At 43.5% G+C, this 10347-nt stretch overlaps 1 protein-coding gene across 1 annotated transcript in view; it reads right to left on the reverse strand.

The window, feature by feature from the left end:
• Nucleotides 1-6850, reverse strand: part of ITIH5 (inter-alpha-trypsin inhibitor heavy chain 5) — a 104242-nt gene extending 97392 nt beyond the window's left edge. Inside the window, exon 1 of the mRNA XM_075599416.1 lies at nucleotides 6577-6850. Coding sequence (XP_075455531.1) covers nucleotides 6577-6693 — 117 coding nt within the window. The 5' untranslated portion in view covers nucleotides 6694-6850. The remainder of the gene's footprint in view (nucleotides 1-6576) is intronic.
• Between the last annotated feature and the right edge of the window lie 3497 nt (nucleotides 6851-10347).

The raw sequence follows: 10347 nt of genomic DNA on the forward strand, positions 1-10347 counted from the left end.
AGTGGGGGCATGATTCCTGAGGGGATCCGTTCAGTGTGTGAAATGTTATGTTGTTCAGCAGGTATGAGCAATAAAGTTGTAGTGGCCTCTCACTGAAGAAAGGGGGGCATATGACCAGAATAGGCTGGCTTACTAGCCACTCCCCGGGGAAGGGTAGTTCAGTTCTCTTGTGAAATGGATGTCAGTGTGCAGGCACTAAGCAGTTCTGGGTTATACATCAGAGTATGCAGATATGAAGATGTTTTCAAATAGAGAAGTGACTGAGGCCTAGTCCAAGAAGGGATAGGGTACAGTGTACAACTACTGCCAATAAACTTCAATCAACGCAACAACTGGTGTAGTCTTTGAAGCATGGTAATGACTAAAGGAAAGAAGTGTCCATGAGGTGCATCCTGAAGCCTCAGGATCCTCTTGGACTGGAGGCGCTGACCACTGAGAAAATCACTGTGAACCTGTCCTGATACTCTCCACACCACCGTGGTGATCTCCGGCCTTCTGTTTGCCTCACAGGCATGACCACAGAAGCCACAGAATACACCGGTAGCAAGACCATTTCCCAGAGGGCGGAGGAAAGGGGGCTACATAGATTTTGGAAGTCAGGGTATGAATGTGCAGCCTGAAAGTTAAATGGGAGTCAAACCATATGCCCAGATATTTGAAACTAGTGACTTGTGCTAAGATGGCATTAGAGTTGGTTCTGATTTTCTAGCTTTGTCTTTGGTAGCTTTAGAAATATAATCTAAGTCTCAAATATCGTTGTTATAGTTTTGTCTGTACTTAAAAATAGTTTGTTTTGGGAAATCCAGTTTTCAAGTCTTGAAAAATCCAATTGAAATACATGTCCAAGGTCAGAGAGCCTGGGGCTGTGTGCATATAAGATTATATATTCATGTGCTTTGAAGCTCCCTTCCAAGCTGTAGATTGATCATTAATGAAGACTGAAAAGAGTAGGGGCCCCAAAACAGAGCCTTGCGGGACGTCACAGGTCATATCCAAGGGGTTGGAGTTAGAGACACACATTGGGATCTACCCAATAGGTATGAGTGAAACTAGTTTAAAGCACTGAAGCTTGTTTAACAAGATAACATGATCAACACTATTAAAAACCTTTGTAAATTCTAGGAATATTGCACCAGTTGAGTTGTCCCCGTTCTATTCCACAGAATCTCATTGCAAACTTTTAATGGGGTTGTTACCATGCACTGGTTTGGGTGAAAGCCAGATATGCCAAGCCGGGAATTAATTAGCTTCAAAAAACGTTCTTATCACATAACTGGGTCATGGAAGAAAGGCTTTCAGAATCCGGCGACATGCAAATCTGTGCAAAAAAGGGCTCCTTGTGCACCAATATGCACATTTTGCAGCTACTAGAATAGGCCTCTTTGTGGTTAAAATAAATTCTAAGTACACCTCTATGTATATTGGCAGCGCTTTCGTTATAAGAAATAAATATTACTCATATTATTATTTTTGTTGTTGAAAGTAGAGATGTGCAAACTTGTCCAAATCCGTTCGCCCGCGTCACGTGAACTTTCCGAAAAGTTTTGAACGTTCGCCAAAAAGTTTGATAGAAGGTTTTTCAGCTGAAAAGGTTTAGTCTAAGTTCAAAATTTTTCTAACTCGAAAATGTGTGAAATTTTGTATTTTGAATTTGCGGGGGGGGGGGGGGTGAGGGGGGAAAACCACGACCTTTACAAATCTCTATTTGAAACCACACGTGCGTGCAAGTTCACCAAAAACGTACAACATTTATTGGCAATAACACCTCCAGTTTCCTTACCTCTGCTTGATGTGTTAGTGTTGTCATAAGAAGTGAGGGATCTCTTTGGAACCTGACTACGGATGTGATGTTGCTGATGTATTGAACTTGGGCTATGGAACATCACTACAAGGCAGCTGACCCCCTTCCCAAGCCGGAAATGCAGAGCTAAGGAGGCAAACTCAGCACATCCAGGTTCAAATACCAGGCGGTCTAGAGCAGTTGTGTCAACTCCAGTCCTCAAGACCACCCCCTCCCCCCCAACATGTCAGATTTTAAGGACTTCCCATCTTCAGCACAGGTGGCTCAATCAGTGGCTCAGTCAAAGACTGATTGAGACACCTGTGCTGAAGCAGGGACTGGTTGAGCCACCTGTGCTGACACAGAGGTATCCTTAAAACCTGACCTGTTGGTGGCCCTTGAGGACTGGAGTTGAGCACCCCTGGTCTGGAGCAGGGGAACGCAAACTTTTTTAACCTGTGCCCACCTGCCGGCAGTTCCCCTCTCTCCGCGCCCCCGCGCCCCCCCTTACCCTTTGTTTCGGTGGCGGCGTTGTGATGTCACATGCCCTCGTGGCGTCATTTGATGCCGCATTACCATGGCGACGCATGTAAGAAGCCACCGGAGCCAAAGTAAGTGAGGTGTACAGAGGCTTTCGGTATTCCCTTCGGGAAGCGCGCAGGGCCTCTGTAAACCCCGCACCCCCGCAGACAGTCTCACGCCCTCCAGTTTGTGCACCGCTGGTCTAGAGCAACCCCCCCCCCCACACATTCAGCCTTGCACCCATAAACATGCTCATTTGAGACTCTTCATACATCCCCACCTTAAAGTAATTACACATTTCAACAGACTGTTCTATATACACAACAAACATTGTATGTTATCTGGAAGGCAAGCACCTGGCATTAAATACCTTTGTAATTGTTTGACATGGGCAGATTCACACAGTGTTGGTACATGTTATATACCCACGTAACCACTTTTTAAAACAGCTATGTAACTAGACATTAAAAAACACGCATAAAATGAACAGGACAGTACAAAGGACTCTGGGTCATCCCTTTAGGTTGGAGGAAAGGAGATGAGATTATACCAGCAACAAAGGAAAGAGTTCTTTACAGTAAGGGCAGTTAAAATGTGGAATTCATTACCCATGGAGACTGTGATGGCAGATACAATAGATTTGTCCAAAAAAGGTTGGACATCTTTTTAGAAAGGAAAGGTACACAGGGGCATACCAAATAACTAAACATGGGAAGGATGTTGATCCAGGGAGAAATCCGATGGTCAATTCTTGGAGTCAGGAAGGAATTTCCCTTATGAGATATCATTAGATGATATGTCACTGGGGTTTTTTGTTTGCCTTCCTCTGGATCAATATACTGTAAGCCTGACTATAGGATAAAGCAAAGGTGTGCAAAGGTTTTAACCTGTGCCCCCCCCTGCCTGCTTACCGCCTGGCTCGCACCCCTCCCCCCCCCATCTCTGCTCCAGCGTCAAATGACGTTGCGGGGTTATGTGACGTCATGTTGCCAAAAATCAGGTAGGAGAAGCTGCAGAGGCCTGGTGCAGTCCCCCCCCCTCCCCCGGCATTTAATTTAAATGCCTTGGGGGAGAGCACGGGACCTCTGTAGTCGCCGCCCCCCCCCCTGGAAATTCTCCAGACCCCCACTTTGTGCACCCCTGGGATAAAGTATCTGTCGTCTAAAATTAGCATAGGTTGAACTTGAGGGACGCATGTGTTTTCAACCTCATCTACTATGTAACTATATAACTATGTAACTATGTAACTATGTAACTATGTAACAATGTAACAGTCAGAAAGCATGGTATGTCCCTGCTGCTTTACTGCTGGAACAAGAATACTACTATCAAGCCAAAAGATAGTACCAGCACTCTCTGTCTCACAGCTATAGATATAGGCGAATACCAGTGTAGGGAATATGAATAATTTAATGACACTAATAATAAACTGAAAATATAGCAACAATAGCCAATACGCCAATGCAAGAATAAATATCACCATGGAGAAAATCAAAAATTAAAGGGGGTAGAGGGGAAAGAAGGAGAAGGGGAAAAAAACATGAAAGAAAAGGAAACAAATCACAAAAATGGAAAAAGGAAAGCAAACTAGGGGGGCGACATTTCGAGGGGTGACCTCTTCATCTGGCCCATTCCCCCTGGTCCCAAAGGGTCCCAGAGGTACTTCCCTAAGCCTTCCCTCCCCACTGTCAAATAATCCCACACTCAGCTAATGATATAAATCTAAAGTCTAAAGAGGGCAAATCACATAAGCAGATATCAAATATCAAACAATAAATGTAAGTACAAGAATATTGTAAAAGACACAGAACATATGCAGATATCAGACAGCACTCGACAGGGCACCAGGAGCTGTTGATAGAGGGTTTGCTTGTACTTGTTCACGGATTGAAATCTGATATCTGCATATGTTCTGTGTCTTTTACAATATTCTTGTACTTACATTTATTGTTTGATATTTGATATCTGCTTATGTGATTTGCCCTCTTTAGACTTTAGATTTATATCATTAGCTGAGTGTGGGATTATTTGACAGTGGGGAGGGAAGGCTTAGGGAAGTACATCTGGGACCCTTTGGGACCAGGGGGAATGGGCCAGATGAAGAGGTCACCCCTCGAAACGTCGCCCCCCTAGTTTGCTTTCCTTTTTCCATTTTTGTGATTTGTTTCCTTTTCTTTCATGTTTTTTTCCCCTTCTCCTTCTTTCCCCTCTACCCCCCTTTAATTTTTGATTTTCTCCATGGTGATATTTATTCTTGCATTGGCGTATTGGCTATTGTTGCTATATTTTCAGTTTATTATTAGTGTCATTAAATTATTCATATTCCCTACACTGGTATTCGCCTATATCTATAGCTGTGAGACAGAGAGTGCTGGTACTATCTTTTGGATTGTTAGTACTTCTGAAGGGAATTAGGGTCCCTTCCTGTTCCGTGCACCCTGCAACCTTGCTGAGTCATTGTGTCAGAGTGCTGTCTATCACCCCCCCCCCCCCTTCTACCAAGAATACTACTATATTCTATGAACATTTCCAGTATGCAAACACTTCTGGTCCACTAATGAAATAATAAGCACCGTAATATACGCAGGACTATAGCGCGAGGTGTGTCCTTGTGATTGTGTATACTGCCCGCACCCCATGCCCTCTCATTCAAAACAAATACCCAACATCTCCACGGTTCAGGGATTTCTGCATTTTGGATCTGGTCATGTTTACATACAGTCAGGGGGCATGGGATCTGCGTATAGATCTGGCCACTGGGGGATACTCAGCACTGCTTTTCAAGTAGTAGAATAAACAGTGGATACTTAGTATCGCAGCTTAGTTATGATAGCAAAAAAGAGAAGCGATGTGTAAGTATTAATATTTCACGCTAGGGTATTTCTGCACCCACAGTTTACCTTTGTAATAAGGGAACTCTGACACTGGCTTTGGCCAGCTTTTAATTGCACTAAATCACAAAAGCATATGATTCATTTATTTAACCCTATCAGGGCACTTTCACATATTTCAGAAAGTTTAGTCCATAGGATAATAAGAAATGACATACAGTATATTCAGTGTAGGTACCTGCTAAACGGAGGTTTCCTTGACGACCTTGAATCATGTTTTGATCACGAGATGCAACCAAAAGACCCCTTTGTCACAGACTTGGGGTCTTCATGTACACATGTCACTAATATATTGTAGCCCAATGTGGTAGGAGCGCCGGGTCTGTTCTTTTGTTTTCCAGTTATAATGGCACGTTAGACGTTTTTAAATATTTGAGGTGGTTGAAGGTGTGAACTTGCATTGCTGCTGCTAAGAAAATATCTAAAAGTAATAATGTTCTCTGAGGGCTGAAGGAGGAACTCAATGCTGATGCTGCTGCCTTGAAGTGGGAGAACCGAGTTCAAATCCCGGTGTCAGATCTTTGCGACCCTGGACCTGTCACTTTACCTCACTGTGCCTCAGACACCAAAATTAGATTGCAAGCTCTGCAGAGCAGGGCCTCGCTAAATATTCTATGTGCAGCGCTGCGTGCATTATCATCGGTGCCATAAAAAATAACATTATTATATACACCGGTTCTGGATACGGTTTAGTTGCTTTAATAGTACTGAGAAGAAAGTGTAGAAATCTCCCTACAGGTGGAATTCTCAACTCTAGTCCTCAAGACTCCCTCCCCCTCCCCCCCCCAACAGGTCAGGTTTTCAGGCTATCCCTGCTTCAGCACAGGTGGCTCAAAGACAGCCACCTGTGCTGAAGCAGAGATATGCTGAAGACCTCACCGGTTGGTGGCTCTTGAAGAATGGGGTATGCCACTCCTGCACTATGGGTATCTAGTAATGTAATGCCTGATGAGAATGAGTGATAACATCACCTGGTGTTGTGACATGGGTTTACAGTAACAGAAGGAGAGAACATGTGCTCAGCAGCAGAATTTGAACACTTGGATGCAAGTTGTATTGTATTTTAATTTCATCTGACGACCTAGCTTTTTTTGACAGCTGCACATTCCCCCCAAAAAAACTTTACAGTTTTTTTTTTTTAAATGATTAAGTCATTTGTACAGTACGGTTTCAGTTAACCCTTTCACAGCCAGAGCCACACATTGCAGAGCAAAGGTTAAGAGATGTTGACGAACACCCAGTGAGACACAAGTATATTCCCCCTAATCCAGGGCAATGCTTCAGGGACACAAACTTGTTCACACAGATGTGACACTGAAAGCTGAATAGGCAACCTGTAACAGCAGAGGCAACATGCACTGAAAAGTACTCTGCGATACTCACTTTGTCTTGAGTGCCATTCGTGATTGTGAATTCAACCAAGCTGTTCTGAACATATTGAGGTCCTTGATCGCCCATGGAAAGAGAGAAGCAGAAGCAGAGTCCAAGGAGAAAGATCATGGTGATGAAATCCTTTGGGTGCAGAGATTGTCCAAGGGAAGGTTGGAAACTTGACGTTCTTCCCAGCAGTTCTGGGACTGTGCAGTACACATGCAGGGTGGGAACCTGTTTGTTTGCAGCTGGCTGAGATGCCTCAGACAGACTGAAGGAGAAGGAGGAGGGCACATTCCCACCCCTTCTACACCTCACTCCAGCCTCTGATCAAAGGTCCATGCGTAAAATAAGGCAAGACCTCTCAACATCCTTAAGAATAGAGATCAATGTGCTTAAAGGGGCCACATGAAGAAAAGACATCCACATGTGTAATGTTCAGGCATGTCAACTCTCACTGGTTTCCAATGGAGCCTCACTGCTAAATGTCAGTACTCTTCTATTAAAGCTGCAGACCAAGTAATATTCTACATATGTGGGTTTTAAAAAATTATCAGTTCTGTACTATGAGAAAATATTTGTGGCATTTTTTTTTCAAAAACAAACGCTGAATTAAATGTTTTATGTATTATAATGTAACAAGCATTTTTTGTTTCTATAGCAACCATTTACAAAGTCACATTCCCTTCCTCTGGATCAGGCCTTGCACACCCCTTTTTGAGCCCTGCCCACTCTCTAGCAGTGCACCAATTGTATCTAGTGACTGCCTGGTCACATGATCTTCCCCACAGAACTTTGCATCTTTACTCCTCTTCTGCTGCACTGACAGCCATTTAGTGAACCCCCGAGCCAAATCTTCACGTTTTGGCAACTGAGCTAATTACTTATCATTGTGTGTATTGTATTGATGCACATATTAAAGGGAAAAATGTAATTTAAAAATGGCAGCTTGGACTGCTGTTTTAAACTGCCATGTTGTGGTCAAGAACTCCCAAATCTCAGTGATTTGAGTCATTGTAGGGAGACAGCTCTGAATGTCACATGCATCATGGATCTATGTATATTACAGAAAGACAATTTGAGGGCAGTCATCTTAAATGTGACCCAAGCAGAATGCAGAACTTGTATTAAAATCAGGATTCCACGCAACCTAAGGGGAATGCACACCCCTGAAAATAAAGTGTTACTTTGCACACTGTATATCTTTATTTTCTTTATGCTCGCAATTATTTTTTTCCCTTAATATATAACTTAATAAAACGTTTGTCCCTTTTTCGCAACCCCAATATTCTCACACTTGGGGTATCATGCAGTAAGCAGCGAAAAAATGCATTCGCCATTTTAGGAATTAGCCATGTTTTTGGCGAGTTAAACTGTCTGTATGCTATAAGGGGCGAATCCCTGGCGAATGAATTAGCCACCACCATTTGATGAAATGGCGTGTAACCGGTGGCGGGACGGCTGCCTGGCGAGAAACTGCCGAGAAGCCGTCCCCTGGCGAGTTGTGTTTGCAGCAGAGAGAGATCCGCTGCTCTCTCGGCGCAAACATCAGCACAATAAAAATAATTTTTAAAACAACTTTTATTCATAGTGTACATGTGCAGGGGGTCTCCGGAGCTGAACCGCATTGGTTTCAGGTCGGGGGACCCCCTGCTCCCCGAGATACAGCCCCCTTTATGAGGTGCCGGTATCCCTCTGCATTTAAAGGTCCCGATCACATGACCGCGGCATGTAAACAAAGCAGAGGGATACCGGCACCCCTTAAAGGGGCCTGTATCTCGGGGAGCAGGGGGTCCCCGGACCTAAAACAAAAACGTTTCTGCTCTGGAGACCCTCTGCACATCTACACTATGAGTAAAACACACATATCAATAAAGACTCGTTCCTTACCTTACTGGGTATCTGCTACGGTAGCGAAGCAACATGAATATTTATTTAATAATACTGTACAGTGAGCAGGGGGTCCCCCGAGCTGAACCGCATCACTTTGTGGACCAGGGACCCCCTGCTTCCCGAGTTGCAGGCCCCGGTATGTGTGATCGGATGGGCAGTGTCGCCGCCATGTTTATAGCGTCCCATAGGCTACGTGCCCGCAACAAACATGGCGTGCACACTGTAACCGATGCCCTAAACCGGGGCCTGTAACTCGGGAAGCAGGGGGTCTCTGAGCCACAAATAAATGCGGTTCAGCTCAGGGGGCCCTCTGCTCCCGCACAATATTATTAAAATACATTAATGCTGCTTCATTACCGTAGCGGATAGCCGCTAAGGTAATGAAGGGGTTAACGCATAATAGCATGTTTATTGGGGACAAATGCCCCCAATAAACATAGCAGCAATACACAACATACAATACAGTAATGGACACTTGGGTATTAACCCGTTGAGTACCGAGTCTCCTGAACCGCAGCACTATTGAGTCTGCATTAGTCCCATAAATCTTGGAGCTGACACCACTGATAAGTAAGCTATACAATCATTAGTGAGGAAAGCAGTGGTAATGCAGGCAGTGGGCTGGTCAATCCATAGAGATACAGCGGAGCCTCTTCAAAGAAAAGACCCCACAGTAAATCACAGTGCGGTGCCAAGTAGCCTCACAACTGCCTAAAACATGACTGCATATATACTTGTGTACTCACGACACCCGTTCTGCACTGTAGCTACAAGAACGCTCCGGTGGCCATCTCTGTTCCTCGTGGTGTCGGCGTGCTCCTATCCGGATATGACGTGTAAGAGGGAGGATCTGGTAACCGCGGTCACAGCACTCCACACAACCAACGCTTGGAAAATTCAAAAAACTTTATTAAGCTCCACAGTGAGCATACATAGCACCACTCTGACGCGTTTCGTCTATATAAAGACTTTTTCAAAGAGTGAAGATCCCCACACAGTACCGGACCTTATATAGGAAATGACGTGTACACTAGGCACCTCCCTAATTGGCATGTGCCTCCCATGTCTTCATTTTTTTTTATGCATATCATTTCTTGCCACTGTATGTATGTATGTATGTATGTCTAGAGAGATATATACATACAGGGTAAGAAATGATAGTGTTGTTAAAGCTTGATTTTCTGTATTGTAAATGATTGTGGCTATGCTGCTATGCATAGATGTGTGTTAAATGTATTTTATTATTAGAGAGATGTAAGTTTTGGGCTTTATGCTGTAGGTTATGGAGAGGCTTGCTATAGTATATTGTAATTGTTGGTGTCCTTTTTTGTATGTTTTGAACTTGTTCTCTGTTACGATAGCTATAGTTAATTGTGTAATTGGTATGAATGGTATTTTAATTGTTTAGGGATGTAATTCATGTGTGTTAATTCATTGATGGTGACTTTATTTGCTGACATAATATACTTCCTGTGATGTCAGGCTATTTGAGTTGGATTACTGTATTGTTAACATTGATTTGCAGCGTGTACATGTAGTTTACATGTTATGCTACATGTATACACTGTAAATGCAATGTTTTAAGTGGTATTGGAGGCTTCAGATTGAATGATTACATGAGATTTGTGTAGGAAATTGCTTTTTAATTCATTGAGGATGTTATGCATAAGTGGTGTTGCCATTGCAGGATGGCTTCACCCCTTAATTACCTTTCAGGTTAGTACCCGAAAAGGTGATTAAGGGGTTCCTTGGTATGTTAATGTAATAGAGATGTATTGGCTATTTATTATTTTGGCAACGGACCCCAAGGATGATGCTGGCGACGGAGCCTTCTTATTGATGAGGTTAGTACAATTTTCTTTATTTTATTACGGTATTTAATGTGTTTAA

The sequence above is a fragment of the Ascaphus truei genome, chromosome 5, assembly GCF_040206685.1.
Source record: "Ascaphus truei isolate aAscTru1 chromosome 5, aAscTru1.hap1, whole genome shotgun sequence".
NCBI lineage: Eukaryota > Metazoa > Chordata > Amphibia > Anura > Ascaphidae > Ascaphus > Ascaphus truei.